Source organism: Tubulanus polymorphus, chromosome 1 (assembly GCF_964204645.1).
Source record: "Tubulanus polymorphus chromosome 1, tnTubPoly1.2, whole genome shotgun sequence".
Taxonomy (NCBI): Eukaryota; Metazoa; Nemertea; class Palaeonemertea; order Tubulaniformes; family Tubulanidae; genus Tubulanus; species Tubulanus polymorphus.
Genome location: NC_134025.1, coordinates 4,179,258 through 4,207,081, shown reverse-complemented (window position 1 = coordinate 4,207,081; position 27,824 = coordinate 4,179,258). Strand labels below are relative to the sequence as shown.

Below are 27,824 nucleotides of genomic sequence, written 5' to 3'. Positions count from 1 at the left end.
CACTAGCAATCCGTCAGGTGCTGCCCCCGCAACATGCGGCGGCGCGTGACACTAACCCATTGATTAAATTAATCATAATTCTTTATATAAATCATTTAGGTAAAGTTGTTCAAAATTTTTGAGAAGCTTTAAGTTATACTGATCAATGAACCGAGTACTACATAACAAAACAGTCACATTCTGAATTCAATTATTTATTTCGATAGTCCATAGCCTCACTCTTCATCAATTTACAAATCATAGTAGAATGGGATTGCATATCTATACATATTTACAATTATAAATAATACATTTTACCTCAGTTAGCATAAAACTAATCAGAAAAATCTCTTCTCAACCTGAAAAACTAAAGCAACTTTTACACCACAATGACTGAACCCAATTTAATTAGTCATTTGTCAACTAAAGCTAAAATGAACTACATTCAGACTCATTCATCCCAGAAAAAAAATAAAACGTTTATGAATGAGTTTGAGAGTGCTTTAGTCTATATGATTACATATTCTTACCAGGTTAATGAATAACAAATGCAACTGGGAATGATATAAGCTAACTGAAAAGTGTGCCTTTACTTCCATATTTCTCACTATCTACTGATCGTGTTTAAGTACTTCAAGTGAATAATAATGAGTAACATAATTGCGTTTTACATGTGATAAATTACACAGTAAAATTATAGCATTCATAATACAGTGACAGGGACATTTACAGGAAGCATGCACAATTACTTAAATATAGGCATTAAATCTAAAATGACTGTGTGAATTACATTATAACACAAAACAAAATCCTTAACTTAGTAATCAAATTTAGAGAACAAAATCATTTTTTTCAAACATAAAAATTCATTCATTTTCGTCACTGAAAACTATGTCCACATATACATAAAGAAGTCCAGTCCAGAGCACAACATATCACAGTGTATCCATTTACAAGAACCTCCTCGATGAGACTAGATTAGGCAAGTCTTTTCCACAAACCCTTCACCAATTATCAAAATTGTCAAAGTCATCAGCAGTTGTTGCAGGTTTTTTCTTAGCACCCAGTTTCATTGCACCTCCCTGTTTAGCAGCACGTTTTTGTTCTATTTCTTTTTGTCTCTGCAGTTTTCTTTCCTCTCGTTTCAGTCGCGCAAGTTCAGCTTTCGTTGGTCCTAGGAACAAAATTTGATGAAGAATTATTAAATTATTTCAAGTTTTGGATTCTGCGAATATCAATGAAAGAATGATCTATACATACCAGTATTATCAATAGGTTGCCAATCTTCAGCATCTTTCCATTCACTATGATCAGCATCCTTCCAACCACTGTCAGCATCTTTCCACTCACTATTGGCATCCTTCCATTCACTATCACCCCAGCCACTCTCCTCCCAACCCGCAGTCATTTTTAATTTACTTGATGTTGTTGTAGTTGATGACATGGACTGGGTATTCGTTGTTGTTGATAATTTAGAAGGTGCACTAGTTCGTGGTGGTGACTTCGATTTGGAAGACATCAATGATTTAGTTTTATTGGGAGAAGGCTATAAATTCCGATAAAGAGAAAATTTTAAAAGTTTTTTAGACATATGCACCATATGTACTTTTAATCAAATTGATCAACTGATAAACTAATTAACCTGACATGATTATTACCTTTTCAATTAAATTAAAGAAATCATCATTCCCAGTGTCGCCCCAATCATAACTACTAGCAGGCTGAGCATCTGAATTTGGACTAATAAAATCACCATCATCCCAACCATCATTTGTAGCAATTTTCGCATTTCCCTGAAAATTTAACAAGCTATACGATGAAAGTTGTGGATTTACTTATAAATAAAATCATAGTTCTAAGTAAAGAATAAAATCAATATATAGGTTTTATATATAGGTTTAAAATACACGTTTATGGTCATCGAAATAACCAAACTTTAATTCTGGCCACCTGGTGACAAAATATGGAACTACAATCAACACATGTCCATTTATACATTGGTAGAATGAAGTTTGGTATCAACAAAAAATACTAATCATTTTCATTTCATACATCATTTCTAGCAATTGATTGAATGTAAAGAATGATGAAAGGATTGAGACTTATGGGGAATTTTTGACGAATTATTGAAAATACCGCACAGGTCAGAATAAATCAAATATCAGGTATATATAGGATTCTTGACTGCATAGTGTAGTGGACAGGAAACAGACTTGTCATCGGAGTACCTCAATGATACTTTGGGAAAAGTCCCTGGACCAGTGGTAGAAAGTACCTATCCGTGAGTGATCCTCACCCAGTGTATACCCTTCAAACAGGCTAAGATGTCTCAGACGGAGCTGAAAGGTTAGCTGGGCGTTTGTTGCAGCACAGAAATACAAGTGGCTGTTAGCTATCTCAATAGGGCTTACTCGTTGACTGTCCTTTTGATAAAATTTATAATTTATCAAAGGACGTGTTTTGTATACCTGATTTGTAGCTTCCAAACTTTCCCAATTGTCGTCATCATTCCAGCCACCTTCATCCCATCCAGTATCGGCCTGGACACCCATAGAATCACCTTTATCCTGCTGTTCATCAATATCCTAAGTAAGATATAGACACAAATTTGTCATCAACCTATGCCTGAGGTATTATCTATCATATATTACCCATTTTGCTGAAAATATTTACATCCATTTCTCCCCAATCTTCATCATCCCATCCTGTATCTGCATCATTATCGTCGACTGGTGTCTCCTCAGTTACGACATCAGGCAGTTTACTCAATGGGATAGGAGTCGTCTCCTGTGATGACGTTGACTTCGCACTTTCATCAGCAACTGGTTCAACTGAGAATAATTCGAAACTCACAAAATAATGCCAATTCATTCTATAACTTGATCTTTAATGGTAATGCTTTATCAATCTCAATATTACCTTTTTTACTAGGTGATGGTCGTTTTGTTTTTGAATAGAGTTTTGTGGTCAAAGAAGTCATACCACCCATTGCCCATCCTGCCCAGCCAGTTGCATTATCAGCACTAGTTCCACCTATTTCAACATCTTTTTCTACAAAAAAGAAACAACTCACATTTTATTTCACATATGCAACCAAATCAAATACTGAATTCACAAACAATTCAATATCCTCACCCATCTCTTGCACAAGTTCTGGTTGTTCTGATACTTTTTCCAGTTTGCTCAAGAAACATTTAATAGTTCTAAAGACCTGTCAATTCAAAATAAGTCATAAAACTTACAGTATCTAACGTGACTGAAAGAATAAACAAAATCAATATATACCTGATCCCTCACGCCCTTATCCAGATCCATACTTAAACAACACAATGCTGGTAATAGTTTTGAAGCGCAATCTTGTAAAGTATATAGATTATGTGTTGCTGCCATGGCTAGTACACCAGCTTGTCGAGCTGGAGGAAATGGATCTCTGATCGCGCGTGTGAATGCTGATATTAAGATCTTTGATCGATTCTGAAAAAAAAACCACTCATTAACATCAACATGAACTGATGAATTGATGGATATGTTTTGAATGTATGTATGTATGCTTACCTGGGGATAAAGATAGGTAGCTATTTTTCCAAGGCATACAGTTGTATTAGTTCGAATACCACCTTGATCATCTTTTGCCTGCAGTCTGCATGAAAGAAAATCATAATTAGTCACTGAAAACACATGATTTTAGTTCTTGGTTTCATGCTATCTACATTTATGCTTCTTACCTCGCAAAATGTTTCATCAATTCCTCATTTAGGTTTTTATGGTTCAGTTTTGAGGCTAAATGCATCATTGCCTGAAAAATCATGTTGTTAAAATAAGATGCTGATTATTAATTCTTAACTATTTCAAACCGTAAACAATTTCAATACGTAAGAAGAACCACAAACCTTTATTGTATGTTCCCTTACGACAGGATTTGTATCCAGAAAACCTTGCACAACATGCGGAAAAATTTGATTATTGACAGTTGCAATATCTAGATGTTCCACAAAGTGTTCAACCTAAAATCATTGAGAATTATCAAAGAATTTGATTCACTAATTAGATATAACTTAAAATAACTAATGAATTACCTGTTGCAGTAGTTTAACTCGTGTAGCTCGGTCTGGCGATGAAAATAATTTCACAACGCAAGGAACTATCTTCTTCTGATATTCATCGGTCTCCAAATACTTTCCAATCTAAAACACAAGGTTTAAATTTCCCATTAGAACATTCTGGCCTCAAAAGACAAAGAAGGTTTTGGTTTCATTCAAGTTTACCTTAAATAATGTCTTACCTTAAATAATGGTGTAAGTACCGCAGATCCAGCATTACCATATTCGAAAGCATTGAGCAACTGAGGCAGGATTTTATGTTTGCAGAAAGTCTGTGGGAATGTGTCTAGTGATTTGGGTAAACTACTGAAAAATTTCATCTTCTCATTCTGATCTTTAATCTGAAATAGCAATTTAAGTCAACAGTACTGTTCACAGATTCATGAATCAAAAGTCCATGATTTTGATGGTTTTTACCTGGATTTCCTCTAAAAACAACATTGTTTTAATGAAATCATTGTTCAGAAAGCGACCAGGTCGACAACAGTCCTCCAAGAATTTCGAAGGATTTGGTCGAGATTTCGGATTTGCGCCAACTAGTTCGCAATAGTTTGGTACCAGCTTCTTGGGAATAGTTCCCATCTGTTTTAGAGATGCTGTCCTCGGAAGAGTTCCATTAAATACTTCCCAAATGAGACAACCAAGCCCCCACATATCTGCTGACCTGAAATTAAATGCTTTACACTACAGAATACATGTATGACAATTTGGAAACACTCACCAAACAAGAGAGTAAAATTTACCATTTTTCTGAAGGTACTGTTCTCGGATTAGATGTTTCAGGAGGTTTGTATTTATCAAGAGCTGGAGGTTTAGGAGGTATTGGTTCGTTGCTTTGAGCAGTTTGGATATAGTCAACACCAGCTAGTTTCCATTCACCGGCTCGATCAACCATCACAGAAGAAATGCACACATTATTGTGAATAAACTTACAATCATTAATCAGAAAACTCAAACCTTTCTGAAATTCAAAATGAGACAAAAATTTCAAAACTCAATTAACTCCCATACGGTTCAATCAGCCTTACTAAGTAAATGATTTTAACATCATATACCAATGAAATATTATAAATTTCTCTGATTCTGACAACTGGTACCAAGTCTGTTCAATTTGAAGGAAAATAATATGGATTTCAATACATACAGCAATCTGATGAAGTCCCCAAGATATCGCAACTTCATTCTCACTTCCATCGTCTTTGTGCAAAGTAAGATATGTCTCAAGAGGAATGACAACCTCTGTGACAATGTATAACACTTTTTCAGTCTAGAAATAAAATATTCATGTGGCATTGAGCGATACTTTATAGTAATCGACGCGCTAGAAGAATATGATTTAATTTACCTCAAGTCCATCTAAGTACGTCAGAATATTTGGATGACGTAAAGTCTTGATTCTCTTGAAAGACTGCTTCGCTACATTCAGCTGGAATATTGATGATAAACGGTACAGGTGAATAGCCTATTTGAGCGATAAGAAAATTTTCAAGGGGATACTTTTACTATCCTCCACAAGCCTTCACTCCTGACCTAAACATCAATCTATACCAATATCATTCCTGTATGAGGAATTATTTGATTTAGTGAATGGCATGACTATCTAGAAAGACATAGGCCTGCATGGTCTGGTCAAATGGAAGTGGAATACTAACCGTGGACTCACTGCCATTCTTCGCATCAAATACAAATATTGAAACCTGCTCCCCGTCACTCTGTGAAATCAATCGAAACATAACCATTTTCAAATGATGATTCAAATGGGTTTCAATACGGAAACGTCACACTGTTGTAGTGTAAACGTTTTGTGTACAGACTACTTATGGATGACTTTACCCTTCTTTTCCCTTCGTGTAGACTCCAGATAGATTTATCATCCAGTCCTGACACTCTTTCCCCAATTTCATAATTAAAATCTTTCGTAGGATCTCTTGTAAAAAACGACCACATTTTTAATCAGATAAAGAATTGGTAGTGAACAAAATTTCACTGCCACCTCATCCATTAACACAGTACCCAACGACCTTGAGATTATGGAGAAATGTTTCACCACCTTCAACTCAAAATCTAATATTCATATTTTGGTAAATTTTATATCAATATTTTCAGTCAAATACCTCTGGTTTAATGTCATATATATTCGATAATAGATTTATTTGATAAAAGTAGTGATTCCTCGATTGCCGCAGTAACAACAATATTCATTTCCGGGTTCTTGAGAAATCCCTGAATTTCTAATAATTGCTCAACTTAAAGTGTGAATTATTTTCGGACAGTCCTTTGAACAAGCCTTAAAATGGTCACCTAGCTATATATGAGATAAGATAATAAAATCATTAGGATGGGTGACACTACTGACAGTGCAGCGACTATAAACCTGAGAAAAAAACTGAAAAAGGTTAGCAGGCCAGGTCGATCTTCTTCACAACATGATTCATGAAATACACACCCCCGTCGGGATTATGGTTGGGGAGCCATGGTAGAGCTTGTTTGGAATCTAGAAGCCTGCCCCTCCAGACATTAATCTTTAAAAATGATTTCAAAATGTATGTATTTTTGAATATGTCTTGTTTTTCAGAAAGTGAAAACCCTGTCTGCTTCTAGTAGTAGTAGTAGTGTAGTAGTAGATGACGATGTCCGGAATTCTGGATCATTTACAGGAGATCTTGAAGACAGTTTTGATGACTACAAAGTAGCTTCTAGTGATCCTAGTCACAATAGAAATCGACGAGCCATTGCGCTGAACAAAAAGGATGATTCTTGGGGTTTTACGTTGCAGGTAGGCCATATAAATTCCTGTGAAATCTATAACAACTTGTATCTTAAGGGTGAGTTCATTCTCACATGATTTTTATCTTAAATTTTCAGACTTATGGAATTCATCAGAAAGACACTAATACTCTTGAAGTATTTACGTTTGTGGATTATGTAGAATTTTTAGGGGCAGCTCATGTTGCTGGTATGAGACCAGGTATATATTCACTTAATGATTGATATTACTACTGCTGGTATAACCCTTGTTATTTTGGTCTCTCTATCTTTTTTTTCAATTTAGGAGATGTAATACTGGCGATTAATGGTAAAAGTATGGAAAGTGCAGATCATGAAACTCTAGTTCAAGCTATCAAACATTGCGAAGAACAAATGAGGTGCATGTAATATCGATAGTTATTTTGTGGCCTCCACAGCTTTCGCCATTTCATTTTTGCGTCATAAGAGACTTTCTCCATTTACAGAATGGTTGTTTTATTTGAAGACTGTGTAAGAAAGGTTGACCTCCACAGGCGATATCTAAAATTAAAAGTAAGTTGTCTCTATTCTGGTAGAATCTCTTAACACGTAAGACAAAATTGTATGATAACCAACTCTGCCATGATTAATGCAGTATCCTGTCAGTAAGCGATATACTCAAACCAAATAAATATTTATTATAACTTAAGAAAATAATGGATGACAAGATGAAAGAATTGAAAGAACTTGAAAGAAAAGAAAAAAGAATCCTAGAAGGTGAGTTAAATGGTTATTTGTATTTGTTTCACTGTGCGTGTATTTACTAGATTCATGAATCGTATGAAATGTTCAAATCTTTCGATGTTTTGCAGTTTGTTATAATAGAAAAGACCACGGATCAATGAATAACCAACTAGGGGAAAGTTATAGTTCTTTTGATAGTTCATGGAGTGGAGACAGCACATCTCTCAGTAGTTTTAGTGAATTCTCTGCTGAACTCGGTAGTGACATCGTTCCTATCCAGGGCCGTCTGTGCGCGTCGATGAGTTTAGGGAACATAACTAACATGCAAGGCCATCGCTCGCCGCGAATACCTCTACTGAGTTCACCTGCACTCTCGGCTTCACCGCTAACGAAACGACGGCAATTTTTAAACACATCGAATCAACAGATGAGACGCGGAGGCAGCAGTCCGTGTTTAGTCAAGAAAAACATCGATGAAGACTTTCCCACTAGAATATTGAATCGAAATCTCAGCAAATCTTATGAACAGAAAGTGAAATCTGCTCGACCTGAATCCTTATCATCGAACAGTTCGGTTGATAGCCAGAATTATTTAGAAGTTACAGCTTCGTTAGTAAAATCGGCAAGTTTTAGTGAGGGAACGGAAAAACTTGCAACTGAACTCTCAGGGACGGATTTTGTCACATATTCGCACAAAATGGGGAAATCTACTTACGGTAGCGATGATAATGTGTTCATCGATGCCGAGTTGAAAATGCCTGAACTCAAAACGCAAAATTTGGAATTGCAATACATTAATGAAGAGGATGAGGTAACATTCCTCTAGAAGCATTTATATCACTGTATTCAGATAACAGATAATATTTACTATGATATGCATGCAACTATGTAAGCGAATAAGCATTACAAGCTACTGTAACAAGATACCAGTTTCCTTATCAGAAGGCCAAGTACCTTTTACTGTTGAACTGAACCAATACACAAATCAATTTATCATTCTTCCATTTTCATAGAAATCTGCCTTTTATATCTAAAGATTTTAACAATTCTCTTGATATCTTCTCTATGGATATCTTGGATATGCATTCCACATTGATGTATTTTATGTGAAAGCTGCAAACTGCTGGTTGTGTGAAACTTTTCAGAACACATTTTGTAGGTTATCTTGTACTTAACACTTGTTGTATTTACAGCACTGGTGATTTATCTTTATTTTTGATTATCAATCGATCAAAATGAGGAGTTAAATTACAATATCCGTTCCAAAAACCGATGTGATATTTGTACTACACGCTTGTTGGCTTATTCATGTTAGAGAAATTGCATAATTGGTGCTACTCTGGACTTTGCCAGATTTGTCTCAGTAATTGTCAGTCATTGTAGTGAAATACTTAGTTTTTGTCACATTCCGGAATTTGTTCCCCCATTCACTTCATAACTAAGGCAGATGTAGTGATTGGATATATGATCATAACATGCATTTTATCGTTTCTCAATATTTCCACTTTTGAATTTCAAAGTTGTTACACAAATTCATTTAATGAAGATAATCAGTAGTGTGGTGTGATTATACTAATCTACATAGATGAAGCAAATGATGAGATTCACTTCTTTATCATGTATTCATTGACAATCAAATATGATATTCAGAAATGTATATGTATTGTTTTCATGTATTGTTATCCAATCGATTTGTTTGTTACTGATTGTGAGATGTGACTATATAGTTTTTGATTGACAGATGATTTATATTGATTGATTGATTGTTTTCTTATCACATATTGTATTCAGTCCATAATAGTCCATTTGTTTATTAATCATATATTGTTGATTATACACACTAATAAAATAAAACAATGTTATAGTACTTTTGGATATTTTTGTTGATATTCCCGAAGAGAAACTTTCAGGCACCAGTTTAAAAGTGATTTGGGGATGTTCTGAGGCTATTTCATTTCATTTTTGGACAATCCCATGATTGTCGATCTACGCATATCCCCCCCCACCATTAAACGAATCAGGGGTCTGTTAAGTATTTTTGTGTGAACTGAGGAGAAAATCAGTAATAGAGCGGCTGATTTCCGAGGGATATACATTTTGTATTTCATGCTTTACCCCCAACTGTTACTGCAGTGCGTCAATAACAATTGACGTGCATACTGAAGTTTGTCCCAATTGCTGACCTCTTTCTGACGAAATAAAGATTGGAACTAGTTTTAGTCGCGCGAGTGTCTGACATATTAGTGATTTCATATAGGTCTATTCACGTACACGGATTTTTGATATCTGTTATATATACAATTAGTATTTTTGATACAATACTAGCGAATGAACTGTTAAGTATTCAAAATGTTACTTTTCGGCGTTGATTTTCCAATATGGATCATAATTGTAACTTTAATCATCAGCTTGTTGACTTATAGGTAAATATTTAATGTTTGTATCTTAATCATTTCCAATTGAGTTTAAAGTTTGACGTATGTATATTTTTTTCTAATTCGTATAACTGAAGGTATGGAATAATGCCGTTGTCATATTTTAAATCTCTCGGGATTGAAATGCCGTCTGCTTTATTGCCTGGTATAGGTCACTACGAAGCATTAACAAAGGTAAGTATTTATGAACAATTCGGATACATATTTGATATTATACAATAAAAATATATCTGAAGACTCATATATTTTCTATCTATAGGGTATACATGAGTTTGATCGGAAAAACTACAATCGCTTTAAACACAAGAGAGTGTTTGGGTAAGCAAACAATTCGAGTATTAAACAAATGTATCAATATGCCTGTCCAAACGTCCACATTTCATTATTTGCAGGGCCTTGTCATTCAATTTGAAAATGATATTTCCTTGTGATTTGGATTTATTGAAGAAAATTCTTGTGAAAGAATCCGCAAGTTTTACAAATAGACTGGTAAAGTAATAAATCAAAATATTCGTTTTATTGAATATGTATGTATGGATGAAATTAAATGAGAACATTTTACAGCGATTATTTAGGACCTCTAATCCAGTTTTTCAAAAAGGATTGACTGTTATAATTGATGATCATTGGAAACATGTGAGAGGGGCCCTTACACCTACATTTAGTAGTGGAAAACTTAGGAAGGTACGAACAATTTCTATTTCAATGAAAACAGCTTAGATTTATCGTTTGAGGAGAGAGTGGTTAATCTATGTATTTCGAAATGAAATTTTCAGATGAGTGTACTCATAAATGATTGCTGTCAACGACTGACTAAGAATATGGAACGGAAGGTTGACACAGTTATTAGCCCAAAAGAGTATGGATATTCATATTGTATAAGAAATTTAAATGATTCTAGTTATACTCGAGAAACTGCTAATTTGAATTTACTGGTTTCGTTTTGGTTTGATTTTTCCTTATGGTTTTTTATAGGGTATTTAATTCTTACACTATGGACGTTGTTGGTTCCACATTATTCGGAATTGATGTAGATTCAGAAAACGACACAGATAATGAATTTGTGAGAAAAGCTGGCGATTTTTTCAAGCTGTCATTTCGCAGTCCCATTTTGATCATTGCATGTATGAAAACATGGCTGAAACCTACGAACGTGTCTGGTTTTTAGGCGTCAAACGTATCTCTGAAATACTCAATTGTATGTATCATTTCAGTGATATGTCCACCACTTCTTACTCTGCTCAGTAAACTCGGATGGGGTTTGTTTCCCAAGTCATCAACTGCCTTCTTTGATAATGTATGTCAACAAGCACTCGATGAACGAGCAAAATCTAAAGATGATGTACGTATCAAATATACTACGTAAACGTATAGATAATGCTTGATTTAGATAGCGATGAACATTTCCTTTTACTTGAAATTGATTTCAGAAATACGTTGACTTCCTTCAGCTAATGGTTCGCTCTAGAGTAAGCGAATCAGAATGTGATCGAAAAACAGAATCTTTCAAATGGTCTACGAAAGGTACACAATTTTCAAGCTATTTTCATCAATACAAAAATGGAGATTTTCGAGGTTTGGTCATTTTGATACGAGGTCTCCTGTGGATCAGTCAATAAGATTCGTTATGGCTGGTTTGATACAACTGCTTTTACGTTCATTTGGCACTGAAACTGAATCCTGATGAGTGGATGGAGTAATGGAGTAATCATTTATTGACTACTCCAAATGATTACTCCAAGATGTTACTAACTAAATCATTTTGTTACAGGTCTTCTAAATGATGAAATCATTGCTCAGTCAGTCTTATTCTTTTTGGCTGGTTTCGATACAACTGCGTCACTGCTTTCATTTGCGGCATATAACCTGGCACTGAATCCCACCGAACAGGAGAAACTATGCGAGGAATTTGAAGAGAAGATTGGTTATGATGATGTAAGTATATTAACACGTGCTAGCCATGAAATCTTGTGCAAGTAAAATAAAGCGATGAATGAATTATAGGAACTTACATACGACAATGTTGGAAAATTGGAATATATGGAAATGGTGATAAATGAGACTCTGAGGCTGTTTCCTCCAGCTTTGAGGTAGAGACACAAATCATAAAATATCTAAACGTCGAGAATTGCAATATATGTATATTTGATGTTAGAATTAAAGGTAATTTTGATATTTCTGCTGGTTTCAGATTTGATAGAATTTGTAACGAGACAACAGAAATAGACGGAGTTCTTTTTGAAAAAGGTATCGATGTCACTGTGCCCGTGTATGCAATTCATCGTGATCCTGATATTTGGGAAGATCCAGAATCCTTCAAACCAGAACGGTATGATATAGACCATATTTATTCACTTCGATACTATTTTCTGTTTTCTAATTACAAGAACTATCGTGAACTCGGAAATAAAGAAGTCATGCACAGGAAACACAGCTGCCATCTATCTCAAGCTCTTCTTGAGACATTCTTATTTTTCTTGCACAAACTTCTCAACCTGAATTCCCTAATCATCCATGTAAATATTCTAATCATATATCATTGATGGTATTCCTTACAGTTTTTCAGCTGAGAACAGAGAAAACATGCATCCTTGTAGTTTTATACCATTTGGTATGGGACCGAGGAACTGTATTGGAATGCGACTAGCGATACTCGAAGCTAAGATGGCTCTTGTGTCTGTTCTGAGGAAATATCGCTTTGTCGAATGCGCTGAAACTGTGGTAAGTCTTTCATAAATAATATATTTCAATAATCATGTAAGTTCAGATATTGTACTATTATATGTAATGTTTTTCAGCGAAAGGTTGACTTAGATGTAAGTGGTCTTATTCGCCCGACAAAACCACTCAGGGTAAAACTTGTGAAGAGAAATGCTTGATCGAAGACAATTTCTTACTTGTAAACTGATAAGAGTGATGTTTTTTACTGATATATAGAGGTAAATTTAGCTCATGGTTTGCTTTACTCATTGCACTTTCTGAAAAAAAAAATCAAAGAGCTGATAATTTGAATGCAATGTAAATATCCTTTAATGATAATAATAATAATAATGATAATAATAATGATAAAAATAATGATAATGATAATGATAATCGTAACTTCATTCATAGATTTTAGTGTGAAATTATGTAGCTGGAAGTGTCGTATATAATGACACATTGCAACATGAAATGTTATTTGAAGAATATTTTAATTCAATACTGTATCTCAATGCTATTCATGGTTATATAAGTTGGCTGAATTCGGCTCGAACTTTATCAATACTTGATGTGTATGATTGCAATGATTTAAATCGAATAAAACTGAAAAAATACGTTTGTAAATTTTTGCACGAAATAACTGGCTTGTCCGTAAGTCTCTATATTTCACCTGACAACGAATGACGGATTCTCAAGTAGTTAACCTCCTCATATTTATATATATATATATTATTTTACTGTACAACATTTAAAGATAAACTGGACAATTCAATTGTCATTCACTATCAGTATTTTTTTTAGAGTCACCTATAAAATCCAATAACTAATTCCATATGTTTGGTGACTTGAGAGTTTTGGTTCAGTCGCTATTGAATTCCCTTTTCCAACGATGGACTACAACACAAGAAGCAGAACATACATGCGCAGTGCATATATACAGTTTAAACATATTTTCTTTACATATCACGACAGTTTTCCGCGGACCGATCAGAATTGAGTTCGGATTTGAAGACTGTTTACAGAATTTTTGAAGAAGATTCTTTTAGATTTGAATGAATCCGATACATGTCACAATTCCATCTATCCCCACTCTTCTCCAATGAGCGACGAAAAAATATTCTGAACTCTTGACTTCTGCCCAAAGAATGAAGTTCGTGTCATGAAAATGAGCCATTTGATGTCATGTACGTATTTGTATTAGTCAGATCTCTAAAGAGTTCAGAGTATTTCAGTAAAGTGTTTTCAGATTAATTCCCGTAATCGGGTATCACATTAACAATTGATGGAGCTGAGACTCCAACTAAAGAATAAACGCGCATTGAACTATCTTACATATCACAACCTTTATCTAGATTTGAACTAAAATTCATGTACGCAAACCAACCCAGTCACATGCCCTGAATGTGCATTTCACGAAGTTTTCAGAATTTGCTGATTGAATAACGGCTGGTTTCGCGTAAATACTCCATAATTTCTGGCTTTGAGTAGGTCTACATTTTTACACATATCTTTATACACACAAAGATTGTCACCATTCCTGCCTATTCCTAACCTATACAATAATGCGTGATAACATTTACATAAATGAAAACAAATCAACACTGTTTAGTTATCTTTGAAGAACCTCGTCTCAGTAGTAAGATTTTTCCCATACATTAAGAAAAAAATAATTGAAAATTTCAAGGTGACCCCAGGCTTTGAATATGTTGAATAGGCCTATACTTATTCCGACAATGATTTATTCAACGGTGGATAAATACATATCATGAATACTTAATTCATATAAATCTTTATGAAATAATAACAATTCAGGGTTAGACCCATTCAAGACAACTCGACTACTTGTACACATAAAATCATTTTAAAAAGTTTTGTATACAATCATATTTCCTAATAGATTCAGAAGTTTGACTTTGTTCTTATGAAGAAATATGCAGTAGTTGAAAAATGAAAGTGAATATAGTGAAAAAATTGGTTTTCTTCTAGAATATTTGAATTTATGCCTTAGATTTGCGAATTAGAAAGTTCTTGTATTTGCCACGTTTCATACGGGAAAATCCAGAGATGTTTGCAAAAATTTACAGATTTGATTCTGGTGCAGTTTGTAACAGACATACTTCCACTAATCACAGATAACGCACAATAACGGACAAAACACGATGTATCAATATTATAATATATAAGAAATGCTGCAATGTTACCACCTCGACCTCTAATAAGTAGAGGTCTTCAGGCTATTTTGATCCCGTTTGAAGCCAACTATTTAACCTCCTTGTGTACAATAACCAATTACTTTCATTCCGAAATACGAAATATGACAGTTTAATGATGCATCTAGAATTCGAAATTTCGTTTTGTTCTGGTTATTGTACATTCTTGTAAAGAGAACAATTTTTTGATTTGTATATACGTCTCGCGTCCGGACGAAACGAAAACAGTCTTCTCTGCATCATAAGGAGGCGAAAGAATGTTTCCCAATGATATAAGTCATTCAATGCCGATTTGTGAGTATTGTAAAAGCTGCTTTGTGTCGATGACATTAAAAACTTATTCGTTTTTACATGATATAACATCTCAGTCTAGTTATCAACAACAATATTTTTCAGTTCATTTTTCGATTATTTCCAGTGAGAATCATTCTTTCGGATATGTTTTTATTTATTACATTTCTGCTCTATACAGGTATAGAACAATGACCATTCTCGACGACCCGTCGTTTGTGTATCTGTTTCACCATGTGTTTGCTGTGATCAACTAACTGTTTGTGAATATCTACAAACGATATTCTTTCATCCGGATCTGTATGCCAACATTCAAGCATCATGTCGTAAATTGCTGACGGACAACCTTCTGGTTTACACAACAGTATGTGATTCTCGATAAATACAACTACCTTAAAGTATACATGTGAGAAATTGAAAATACATCACACTTCATCTCAGAACGTATGGCGAATGCTATAATTCTAGACTCAAGACGTAGTTAAACTACTATCTATCATAATTTAGATTTCAATCATAGTTTTTCAGTTCTTATTCATGTTCTCACCTCTTCGTTGGTATGGCCATAATAAGGCTGTTTTCCGTAGGAGAATATTTCCCACAGTACGACCCCGTATGCCCAGACATCAGATTCAGTAGTGAATTTACCGTATTTTACACTTTCCGGTGACATCCAACGGACTGGTAACATCCGAGAACCTCCGATCTGAAATTTTATCAATATTGTTGGACGTACCGTGGTCAAGACTTCTAATTCCAAGTTGCACTTATTTTATTTTCACAAAAACATTTCATCATTATCTCCAAATTTAGATGTATCTTCGCGTGTAAGCATTGAAAGATAATTTATACGTGTAGTATACATTCTACCTTGTAATAGTCACAGGTGTATATGTCTCGGGACATGCCAAAATCTGAAATCTTAACCAAAAGTCCATCGCCGACTAAACAGTTGCGCGTGGCTAAATCTCTATGAACGAAATGTTGCTGAGTTAAATAAACCATCCCGTTTGCAATCTGTACCGCAATATCTACCAATTCCGTCTGCGCGATAGAGAGAAAATTATCGCTATACATATCTTACATTTTCCAGATTATGGTCAATACTTGGGCGTCGATACTTTCGATAGTTAGAAAATATCCAAATGGATGATTCTTATCCAATGATAATCAATAAGAACGAACTTACATCTTTTAGCGTTATGGGACAGTCTCTTGTTTTGCGCATTATAGGGTCATTCTTGCGTAGAAGACCTGCTAAATCTCCAAATTCCATAAATTCAAAAACCATATACGGAGTCTCTTCAACTTCTAAAACAATGCAATGACAATTCAAATTAAGAAAAATAATGAAAATCAGAAAATACGTTTTAGATGTACTGGTAATAGAAAAGTAAAATAATTCTTGGATCGGATGATTTCTTTCATTTCATCTAATGACCGCTGCGCGTTTAGGCCATCCATACGAATTTTGTCGATTTTCCCGGAATAAAAACCGCGACGCGTCCAAAATTAGGGCTCTAGCCTTGATATCATCAGCTGTGATGCCTAGAACAAATTCGATTACCTCGCCGGAATATTTACAGATCAGTACCATCCCAATGTTGTACTGAAAATATACTAATCATCCATAGCGTGGAGGATTACTATTCTGGGCGTAAAACTGTTCCCGACTGCATTTGATTTATCGTCATTAAACGATTTAAATGTAAATGATAGGAATTCAAACGAACTATAAAATCTGTTGTAACTGATAGTATCGGAGTATCAGTGATTACACTCACCGGCTCGATTTGAAACTCCTCTCCGCGATTAATTAAGCGCCAGTTGGATTACTATACTCTGAGGTGCACTTCATAATTTCGGAATAATTGTCTGGCAAATGATATAATTGGTAGGTACCAACCTTAGGGACATAATACATTAGCCGTCGCCGACAAGCTTAACTACTGAAACCGACTCGGCGGAATTTCGTAGCGATCTGAACGTAGATTACGGTGACACATTTTAAAACCGAGATAGTATCGTTTCATCCTCGGCAGGTGGATCTAGTACTAATTAGAAAGTCGGCGATGTTTGATGGCATTTGCTAATAAGATTCTGTGAAATCTTTTGACTTATCGTGAAAAGAGAATCTTTCCTTCGGAAGGGAAAACGTCGCGATTAGACGGAACAAACGGCAGCGATATACGCGCATGACTACAAAAAACTTCAAGCCGTTTCAATCTATCTACAAGAAAAGATCAAACCAACACTTGATCTTCTGCCGCCGTTTAATTGAAATCTGGAGCTTTTCCGTACAGTAACCGACGACAATAAATTGATCTACTCCTTATGTCGTCGTTAAATCAGACCTCAATACTTATAGTCCTTATATCAACGAACTCTTCGTTTACAGTCAATCCTATACACTGCAGTCTTAATACATAATTAATAAGACTGTGCATCGTTTGAAATCATGGAAATTCATTTTCATCAGACTCTGCTCGATAGAATAGATACGGAAATATACTTAAATTTTCATTTCATTGTCTCATATATTGGAAATATCCATTAAAAAACTATGCAATAAATCAGGTCTAAAATACAGAATTTCTATCAGCAGAGAGTGCATATACTAATATTCGTATTTTGGAATGAAATTTCTGCCTCGCTTACCTTTTGTGACGACACCAATAAGTTTCAATATATTGTCGTGATCAAAAGTACTCATTATTTCAACTTCGCGTTCGAAATCTTCCTTTATTTCCAACGAAACACCGTTCTTCAATAATTTGACTGCTACTGGTTGTCTAGTTCCATCTTCACATAACAGATCCCCTGCAATGAAGACGCAATTTAACTCTTAAACCATTGATTACAACTACTGAAAGCTATTAGAACGTTTTCTTTGTAAACAGCATGCTAGATTTTGCGATTTAGAACCCTGCAGGACTCAATGTAATTAATCCCCGAAAAGCAATGAGCTGGATTTAAACAGTTTGGAACTGCGAAGCTAACGAAAACAAGAAAAAATCATGAACACAACGGTTTCATTATTTTTGCTAAGTAGGGAGGAATTAATTTCCTGAGTTTCTCCATTTGGTCAAATAAAATCAGTCGAATTATTGGCATAATAGATAGAGCCAAATACATATAACTCCCATTGAGGTCACTTCGTATCCTTTATTTATATTTCCTTACCACCAGTATTGTTATTTGGTTAGGGGACGAAAGTACGAAAATAAACTACAGCCATTATTTGTATTACAAAAAAAATTATTAGGATGATTTCTAATTCCTATTATTTGGCGCACACTGACCCTATATCTAAACAGTTAAAACTTCTCAAACTCAAAGATATTGATAAACTATAACTAGGTACTTTCATTTATAAATTCATTCACCCTGAATTACCGAAATCATTCGAAAATTATTGGAGCCAAAATTTTCATATTCAGTCGTAATACTCGGCGACGGCAAAATTTACTAACAAGTCAAAGAAGAAAATTTACTCTAGAATAACAGTAGCAAAAATCTAAAATCTTTACTTATTGAACGATTACTTCATATCATAATATGTATCTCCTAATGAAACTCTAATTATAGTTAAATTAATAAAGATAATAACAATTAAAAAGTGTGCATGTTGTGTGTTTGAGGGTTGACTGAGTGAGTGGTTTGAGTTCTTACATTCCTCTTTTTTCTTCTTCACTTTTTACAGTAAATTATACCTGGAGGGGCCTGTAGAAACTATTTCTTAGTTTCTACAGGCCCCTCCAGGTATAATTTACTGTATTTTGTATTTTGCATCTATGTACACTACGTTGTAAATCATATTTGAAAATAAAGCATTCAATTCATTCATTCATGGTACTAGAAAACACAAACACATTCGACCTTATTTACCTCTGAAAACCTGCCCAAATGCTCCTTCGCCAATTTCTTCCATGAGTACGAGGGTTTCAGGTGGAATCTCTTTATCACTGTATTTTGTGATAACCAATTCGGGATGTGGGGCGTAGTAGGTTGGATTCTTATTTACTAAACTCATACTGTCGAGTAGTAGAGAATTATCAGGATTCCGACTCATCCACACAACTTGCGAAGATGAATTTGACACGCCGGGTTCACCAGTTACTTTGAATATACCGATGCCGCGTTTCTTGAGAAACAATAAGACAGCGAGCACGATAATAATCACCCCGAGAATCGGTAAAAGAATCTTCAGAACTAGCAAAGTGTTGAAGTCAGCTAGTTCACCTTCCCGTCGAGGCATCGCATTTCCCTGAAACTGTAAATACACGTAATTCCGACACACATGACTGAAAACTATTTTCAAGAAGAAATATTATCCGGTACTTAAGTTCCGAATTGTAACTACTAGTCAATCCATTAATTACGCTTTAATCTCCTCGGATAGGTAGTGGGATCGGCTCTCTAAATATCATATTTCATTCTCGATTTATCGTCGCACGTTATCATGGGACCGTGTCTTCACTTTAATTATATTGACTCTGCTGGAGGACACGGTGCTGAGAATGTTTGAAGGATTGGCTAATGCGACCCTTGGGTGCATTTTTTCAATCTTTTTAGAGGACTTAAGAGCTGCTAAAGCGATGTTAAGTGGACATTAAGAGCATAATCAAGTGCTTGTTGTGATATTTTAGAATGCCAATCGGAAAATCGGTTTGTGATTTGAGAATTGTTACTCGTCATCTTCTTAACAATTTTTCCATCAATGATGTGAATCTAATTTTACTCTGAACAGATATATATGGCTAGCTTTTTCTGTCGACTGTTTCATTCTTATCAACCAATTTTCTAGAACACATTTGTGGTGCAGAAAACCCTTTTGTGATTGACATACATGTAGTTGCATAATAAATCGTTCAAGAATTTTATAGATAATTCGGTCTTTTTACCTCAGTTGTGTGCCCGATGTTTTTGAAGTTTTCTCTGTTTAAACGGTCGATATCATCGTGTCCAAGAACGCCAAGAACGGGCGAGTCACCTAGATTCATTCAAACCGTTACCAAATGAATTCCACGCACAGATATATGGACCACAATGAAGGAAATTCGCAGAAAAAAATGATAATTCTGAACGATACATACTCTTTCGCTCACCTTCACTTGCGCTAATCTTTTTAACTGGAGTAGCCATAATGCATTTCCCGTCAACAAGCGGTTCCGTATCCCCGGATTTTCCTATACAAATGCATCTGAATTTTCCCGTAAACTTGACGCAAGATACGTGTTCACCACCAACACAATCCTTTGCCGTCTTACACTTTTGGGCGATTGTGAAGTCGATCTTCGGCATGGTAGACTCTTCTTGTTTAATCGGGGGTCCGTCGATCATAAGTCCGGGTATTTTTGGCAGACTAAGTTCGTCTGAAACATCTGAATTCGTACAAACATTTATTCATTGTGGCCTTATTCGTTGATATGTTACAAATAAGATGAAAATCCCTAACCAAACCTCCTCCAACCCGGCTTCTTATTCTAAAATTTAAAATATTTTTCGATTGTTCCGTTGAACGTTTTGTAGGAAAAAATGATCTATGTTTCAAACGACGACAATTCACTATAATTGGCTCAGTATCCGCTAATTACAACAAATCTCCATCCGTATAATCTAGCAAACTGACGAGCTTGGCAAATACATTACGTTTTAAACGTGACACATTTCAAGTTAACGCGCAAATTATGATTTATTTGTAAAAGAAATAGGCATAATTCACATTGCTTAACCGTATCTTACTCCTCCACCAAGATTTTTAAAACATTTTATTCAAGTCGGCAAATTCAAATAAAACTTAATACATAAGAAAACATTGTAAACACACTATCTGTAGAAATTATGGATAGATTATCTTGTATAAAACGTTTGGTTTCGTTAAAAATGAAAGCTTTTTTTGTGAAATATATTGTCTGGAACTCATCCCATTCTCAGATTCATTCATTCACAGGCAGGAATTTTACCGAGTGATTGCTGCCCAAGTGGTTTACTGCATCGCCGAATAAGGACCAATTGAGTAATGCCGAAGCTTGTCGGTACCAAAAACAAGTTGCATGACATATTTTCATATTCCCACGATCGGTGGAAGGTTTGTTCTCGATGCGAGTGTTTTATTCTGCAGAGCCTGGGGTCTACCACGTCACGGTAACCCTTGATTCGCTAATTAACTACAGTTTATTACTAAAATTCGCCTTCAATTTACTAGTTTAAGGGTTAATTCACCTTAGAGATAAAGGTCTTATCGTTTTTTTTTTCTTCATGGAAATAGGTGGTTAACTATAGAACAAGAATAAGTCGTTAACTTTGAATTCTGTATTAAAGTTGAAGAGCAGTTAAAAGCTTTTCGTTTCATTGCACATTTTCACGGGAATTATGAAGATCTGAATTCGAACGAATGAATCAGCAGACGCTTCGCTCAGTCTCTTATCGGTTCATGCGTGTCTTAAAACGTGTTAGTATTCGAAGCATCGGCTATTAGTGTTTTATCTGGTGTGACATCTTTGCCTGACTACTGATGTTTGGGAACAGCCCTCGGAACACGCATGTACGCATTTAAAGCAAGGCAACGATAGTGTTGAATGGTTTTGTTGATTCTTTTCGATTACTGATAGGCAAATTCACCAAGTCCTGAATACTCAATCATTCATTGTATTGTACCCATCCCTCAGTTATATTATCTATTTTACTATAAGGAATGTGAAAGGTTGGTTCATGCTGATTGACATACCAATAACGTCGTTATGATTCGTAAGGCCATGAAACAGAGTAGCCCGATGAAACAACTTTCCGAAGTAGCTCAAAAGTCTAGATACGAAAAATACAAGTCGCAATATCTCAGTGCACCATAAACCGTATAATGACATGTAAAATTATATCTCGCCGTAGTTTGCCCGGAAATTAGAAGCTAATAGTTTCGAGCAAATTGTTTATCTAACAGTTTTTACTGAAGACGCAACAAAGAAAGAAGAGCTGCCGCATTTTATTCTTGAGTGCTTTGACTGGTATACGTCGACAAAGATACGGCATCTGAAAAGGAAACAGTAATCGCTTTTATACGCATGGTCTTTTTCAGTTGAATCATCGTCACTGTTTACCTCTGACCACGCTGCATAATGAGAACCTTTGATGTGTGGAGATGTGCCTCGGCCATGAATACTATATTTTTATGGATCACTGATTCAAATTAGTTTTCTTCATAAAAATCATCTACAATAATTTCTCCTTTTCAAATTCCAGACAGATAGCTGTAAGGATAAATTGACTGATCTAGTCATAATTGCCTGAGTTCGTTTCAGTAGATCAGAGTTTGAAACATTCTAATGAGTTTTATTTCCTGTATCGAGAAAATATATATATGATCCAAGTGGCTATCATTCGTTCAAAAGAAATCTAGGGTTTATATAAGGCAAAACGGTATAGAATAGACACTCAATTCGCAGTAGTGACTTTTATGATCTTATTAAGTCCAATGGGGACATGTTCAATGATTTTACGGTGGTTTGCCTTTAGGTAAGATGATGACACAATCCCACGGAGACCGGCGTCTTCCACACGGACGGATAACCCAACCAGTCAGTGGTTAAAGTATAAGTGATCAAATTTCCCCATATTACGTGTAGTGAAAGCCCAAATGTGCGCACTGATTGGTCACAGTAAACAAATTTGTTCTCCAGAATCAGAGAAACCATATGCGATTACACGACTACAACTTCATCAATGAAAGAACTACTTTAATCGTCTCAGAAATGGAATTCTTTATTCGTGTTTGAAGCCGAGGCAAACCATTCCGCGAAAGGAACTCCGAAAAATCAGCATAATCCAATATCTTTTTCACGTAGTGCAGGAGTGATTGCTTGTCACCTCAATGTGTACCTCATGATTCACGCGTCTCCGCGAGATTTCGAATCCACAAAAAGAAAATGAAAAAATATACTTAACAAATGAAATTTTTAACGAAACAGAACTACACATATTGTCTATTTTTGCACTTTTAAATTATCAGGTGCGTAATGTCTTGTACGTTTGACATAATGTATCCTTCTTCATGATGTCATTGTGGATGCATATGGTAGAGGCGAGAGAGAAACGCAATCTTTATCTAGCCATTCCCCCTTTCCTGTACCGCTTGCATCCACAAAATTATCTCGACTCCCTACTTTTTGCGAGCCGAATCCAATGATATCAAATTACGAGAACTTTTCTTATCTAACCACGACTGTTCGAGTCAGCCTAGGAAAGGGCGAGAGCAACTGTACAGAATGCATGGACGATTCACAGGGGTCTTGTTAGTCTCAGTCACCGTTAAAGATGACAATTAAATCAGCGGTCATCGCTTAGTCTGTAAATACAGCTCACATTTGAGAAAATCTCTAATTTTCCTGATTTATGGCCGGGATTTTTTGCTGCTGATAAAGTTACCGCAAAACGGGTCCGGCAATTATGTTTTTTGCATGTGATGAACAGGATTGCGCGTGGGGACAATGAGACAGATTGAACCTGATTGGTAAGTTTCACGGTTATGAAAGAAATCTTCCACTTTGTTTTGCGGTTATAGAAAACGAGAATTGGATTTATGAAAAACGTCACTGACGAGAAAAAGAACTTATCGGGAAATATCATCGTTACTGTTATACATTTCGAATAGAAACCGAGGGATAGAGAAAAAAGTAAAGACTTAATCTATCCTTGTTACATCTACCGACAATTACCCGGTGTCAGAATCTTATCAAAAGAATTTATCCGCGTTGGTAACATTCGAATTGATCGGCTATTGTATCAGTCAATCCATCTTAATCACAGTCACACAATACCGGCTCATCCTTCGTATGGAAAGGTGGCTAACGCCGTGTAGTATAAGGCTATCAAGAAGTGCTTATCACTTGTGATTAAACTGTATCCAGTCACGGGATCGATGCTGAGTAATATGACAGCACGCCGTGCGGTTGCGGCGCTAATTCCGTCCTTAAACAGATGATAATTTTCTGTGAACTTCGCTGATATAAATTGTCCAGTTTTCGTCTGGTCATCCACATCGGGTTTTACTTCGCCGGAGGTTAAACGCGATTATTTTTTTGCAGAGTAAATATCACACGTATAGAATTATCAGAAAACGATGATAAAACAATCAGCTCTAGAGCGACAGGAGTTCACGGAATTCTCACGCGACAAATAAAGAGGGAAGGAACGTAAAAAAATGAGAGCACCTGAAAAAATGCTGCTCCCGGGGCAGTGTAGAACTTCACGGGTCAGAGCACTCAAAATACCAAACCATTCGAAAAAATATCTATCTTCGATCAATTTTTCATCAACCAATCATGATCCAGTAAAGGGATGACGACGATCTAATCGATACAATGACAATCTCAATAGTTTCAACTTTTCTCTAAGCGAAATTTGGTCTAAAACAGAAATGATGCGATCGATGTGTATTGTACGTATGAGACTTTCAGTATTTCACATCGCCCACTCTTACCATCAAAGCATTCAGTTCCATCAACGACTAAGACAAGCATTGTTAATAATTGATCACATCATCTCGGAAAACTTTACTTTTTTGGTCCCGACGGGGAGAGTGCCTAATTGTGCAACCTAAAGATATTTGCTCTTGACGACACCTGTTTATATAGGTTCCTCGGCTTCTGTTATATATTTCTGAAATTATTCCTTAAGGCATGTGCACATCAAACAGTCAGCCATATCTAAGCAGTCAATGAGGGATAATTGAACATTTTTCGGAGAATACTTTATGCTAGTAGTAGTCGTTCACGTTCAAGAACTAAGAAATTGTATCGAAAAAAATCATTCGAAGCTGCTCAAAATAGTTTTAACAATTTTTAACATTTCCCTGACGCTTAGTTGCCAATAAAAAACTACTATTAATCTCATTCACACCGCCTCCGTTCACTAACTATACGTCTGGGAATTTCACCCTGTATGGAACTCGGAGCAGGATTTCAATTTAATTAGAGGTAATATAACGATATAACGACCGCGAATAGGTTACTAGCGACCGATACCGTGGGTAATAGCTCCCCGTTTCGATACGCGTGAGGAGTCGGACAAATTGAGCAGCAAGAAACATTGCGTGCAGGCGAGTGGATTAATCAAGTTTCGAGTGTTTTGTCGAGCAGGTTGCAGTGCCGCATCGTAGCTCATCACGAAGACACTGCACCGGGACGGGTCGTGTCCAAATTCCTGCAAGCCATCACCTGTCATCATGAATTCCGATTCGTATATGTACAAAAGCCTTTAGATTTTAATTACTCGAAGTTGAAATTAAGCAGCACGTTCATCTACCACGGAACAATTATAAAGGATGGATTTTTCAATATATGAATATACGATTGTGAAAAATCATAAAATAAAAACCAGAAAATATGGTGATTTTTGGTACAGTATTAGGAAGATGCGCGATAATGTATCGTGTAGTTTTTAGCTTCAAGGAATTTTTCAAATGCTTGTTTATTCACGATAACTTAGAGCACTGCTGAGGATAATGGATTTTCTCAATATAACTTTTGCCCAATCGCATTAAGGACTATTATTATTTGCTATGTAATTAATTACCTACGGTTGAGTCATGACCATGGCTGATGGAATCTGTCAATAAAGCGATAAATTATTGTATTTTCAGTTCAATTATAATCGCGGGTCAGATGATAAAATACAGTTAATTCATCTCGAGGGGATGTGAACTTCATCCGAGTTTCCACTGCCGTATAGCGCCACCTATACAAACGCTAGAAAACGCATTTTCATCTATATCTACTAATGGGAATACGGGATTTCTATGAAAATTTCAGCATCGGTTATTCGCGTTTAATTCAGTCCTTTTATTCGAGAAATCACTAAACCTGGTATAAGTACATACATTATGTGCAGTATGCCACTGGCATCATCAGTTTATACAATTGCCGCCAGGGGACTGTGAAAGCAACGTATCTTCGTTATCATCAATTAACTTGCTAAAATCAGTACTTTTAGCAAGTTACTGTTTAGTAGTTATGGATCCACATATCCAGGATATATTTTGACCCCTAGGTGGCGCTCCTTCAAAACAGCCGTATGTTGTGAACAGATTTCCTCGAAATCTTCCTATAGTACTCCATTTAAACCAGCAGGCAGAAACCCGTTATCGCTGCTTTGCAACTATAGTTTTTTAAAGATTTTCTCGCCGCTAAAAAACGTCGTATCTACAACAAGTGGATATAATCTATCCGGCATATTTGGTCCATGATATTCAACGACCATTCCTATTGTAAGATGATATAATCTATAAGTAGATAGATATTGTTAAATCACCTCGTAGCTACGAACATGAAATTTGTCACCAGTGTAACAAATAGGACAATTAATACTCTACAGAATTTCATGTTTGGACGTCATTTAACGAAATCATGGGCGTTGTTGAGACGAATCCTGTTACAAAAACCTAAATCAAACTAATTACTGCAGATTTGTACTAATATTCGCTTGATAGAAGATCGACGGAGTGATGCTTTGTAAGGTTTACTAGGGTCGAGTTGTTGCACGTATTTAGAAATGACAGTATACAATACATCGTTGAATTAAGAGTTCCTATAAAAACCCATGATCCCCAAAAAAAGATTATTGAGTATTTAGTTCAAGTTCAGCATTTAGTTAGATACATTTTTGTTTGTGCAAAACTCTTGATATTTTCAACATTAAGAAGTAAGCGTTGGATGCTTGACAATTCCTTAAATTATAAGATACAACAGAAGTGCTGATAAGGAATTTGAGTGCGTAATCAACCAACTCGGCTCTACAAAAAAGTCAAAATTATAATGAAAATAATAGAAATAGTCATTGCACTCAGACGATACAGATTTGTGAAATCGACAAATTCTAATATCTCCATGTCAACGATAGAATGACAAAGAATCTCTTTCTTAGAAATAGTATCGGAAATTTTTTACAACCTGTACAATCAAACGTTATAATTAATTCATCTTAATAGAATCCATTTCTGTCTCCCACGAAAAAAAGCCTATTGTTATACGTAAACTCTGCATCATTGATTCGAAAGATATCTGCACGAGAAAAGAAGTCACTTTTCCTCGTTTCCTTCTTTCCTTTTCACTAAAACCATAATTAGATCTGTATAAAATATTTCTTATTTTATTGTTAAAGTTTCACGAGCGTCACTAATACAGAAATGATTTCTGATCAATTTCACCGCTTGCAACTTTACTGAATTGAAATTTCATTTTCTGTCTCACTTTATTATGCAAAATACGGTCGTTGGGAGAGAAAGCGTATTTTGAAATGGTTCGCGAGAAAAAGTCGTGGACGTCGACGATAGAGTTAATTAGTTTTTGCGAATATGGTTACTGCAGTGAAGTCATGTAACAATAGCAGAAATTTCCCTCTGGTTGAGTAATATTGATGCGGTTCTTTGCGGTTTGTTACCTCGTCACAAAAACGAGCTAGTTCTCTTCACATCGTTGGGTCTTTCTGCCAACGGATAGGTGCAATTGCGCTCGACAATACTATTACCGGTACAACAGTAATTGGATCTTTGAGACTACTGAGAAACAATTTAATTTCAATATGACTCCGATCATTTCTTAACAGGGAAACACTGGGGTGGTTTTGACATTTATAAGTTTCCATTG

The 27,824-nt window shown here is 35.6% G+C and overlaps 4 protein-coding genes across 4 annotated transcripts; 2 read left to right on the top strand and 2 right to left on the bottom strand.

Moving 5' to 3' along the window:
• Nucleotides 1-218: 218 nt before the first annotated feature.
• On the bottom strand, nucleotides 219-6,080 carry LOC141904149 (N-terminal kinase-like protein). The gene is made up of 19 exons (XM_074792685.1): nucleotides 5,913-6,080; nucleotides 5,732-5,791; nucleotides 5,425-5,505; nucleotides 5,224-5,346; nucleotides 4,823-5,040; nucleotides 4,497-4,743; nucleotides 4,262-4,420; nucleotides 4,056-4,163; nucleotides 3,870-3,983; nucleotides 3,705-3,775; nucleotides 3,535-3,619; nucleotides 3,265-3,453; nucleotides 3,115-3,190; nucleotides 2,899-3,030; nucleotides 2,653-2,810; nucleotides 2,448-2,564; nucleotides 1,638-1,772; nucleotides 1,240-1,525; nucleotides 219-1,153 (listed from the first exon to the last, which is right to left on the bottom strand). Exons 1-19 carry the CDS (start codon nucleotides 6,024-6,026, stop codon nucleotides 984-986), a joined length of 2,643 nt encoding a protein of 880 aa, XP_074648786.1. The 5' UTR covers nucleotides 6,027-6,080; the 3' UTR covers nucleotides 219-983.
• A 228-nt stretch (nucleotides 6,081-6,308) lies between these two features.
• Nucleotides 6,309-9,398, top strand: LOC141911865 (uncharacterized). Its single transcript, XM_074802943.1, has 7 exons — nucleotides 6,309-6,474; nucleotides 6,655-6,855; nucleotides 6,945-7,047; nucleotides 7,132-7,225; nucleotides 7,313-7,379; nucleotides 7,517-7,583; nucleotides 7,679-9,398. Exons 1-7 carry the CDS (start codon nucleotides 6,418-6,420, stop codon nucleotides 8,374-8,376), a joined length of 1,287 nt encoding a protein of 428 aa, XP_074659044.1. The 5' UTR covers nucleotides 6,309-6,417; the 3' UTR covers nucleotides 8,377-9,398.
• A 410-nt stretch (nucleotides 9,399-9,808) lies between these two features.
• On the top strand, nucleotides 9,809-13,311 carry LOC141902142 (cytochrome P450 3A9-like). Its single transcript, XM_074789784.1, has 14 exons — nucleotides 9,809-9,973; nucleotides 10,063-10,159; nucleotides 10,245-10,303; nucleotides 10,378-10,474; nucleotides 10,550-10,669; nucleotides 10,762-10,844; nucleotides 10,961-11,109; nucleotides 11,200-11,327; nucleotides 11,416-11,509; nucleotides 11,757-11,920; nucleotides 11,990-12,075; nucleotides 12,177-12,314; nucleotides 12,544-12,706; nucleotides 12,784-13,311. The coding sequence occupies exons 1-14, from the start codon at nucleotides 9,900-9,902 to the stop codon at nucleotides 12,862-12,864; spliced, it is 1,533 nt and encodes a 510-aa protein (XP_074645885.1). The 5' UTR covers nucleotides 9,809-9,899; the 3' UTR covers nucleotides 12,865-13,311.
• Nucleotides 13,312-15,359: 2,048 nt separating this feature from the next.
• Nucleotides 15,360-22,339, bottom strand: LOC141915403 (BDNF/NT-3 growth factors receptor-like). Its single transcript, XM_074806916.1, has 10 exons — nucleotides 22,284-22,339; nucleotides 21,917-21,993; nucleotides 20,295-20,570; nucleotides 20,091-20,179; nucleotides 19,075-19,459; nucleotides 17,845-18,006; nucleotides 16,376-16,497; nucleotides 16,057-16,230; nucleotides 15,734-15,892; nucleotides 15,360-15,578 (listed from the first exon to the last, which is right to left on the bottom strand). The coding sequence occupies exons 1-10, from the start codon at nucleotides 22,337-22,339 to the stop codon at nucleotides 15,360-15,362; spliced, it is 1,719 nt and encodes a 572-aa protein (XP_074663017.1).
• Nucleotides 22,340-27,824: the final 5,485 nt, after the last annotated feature.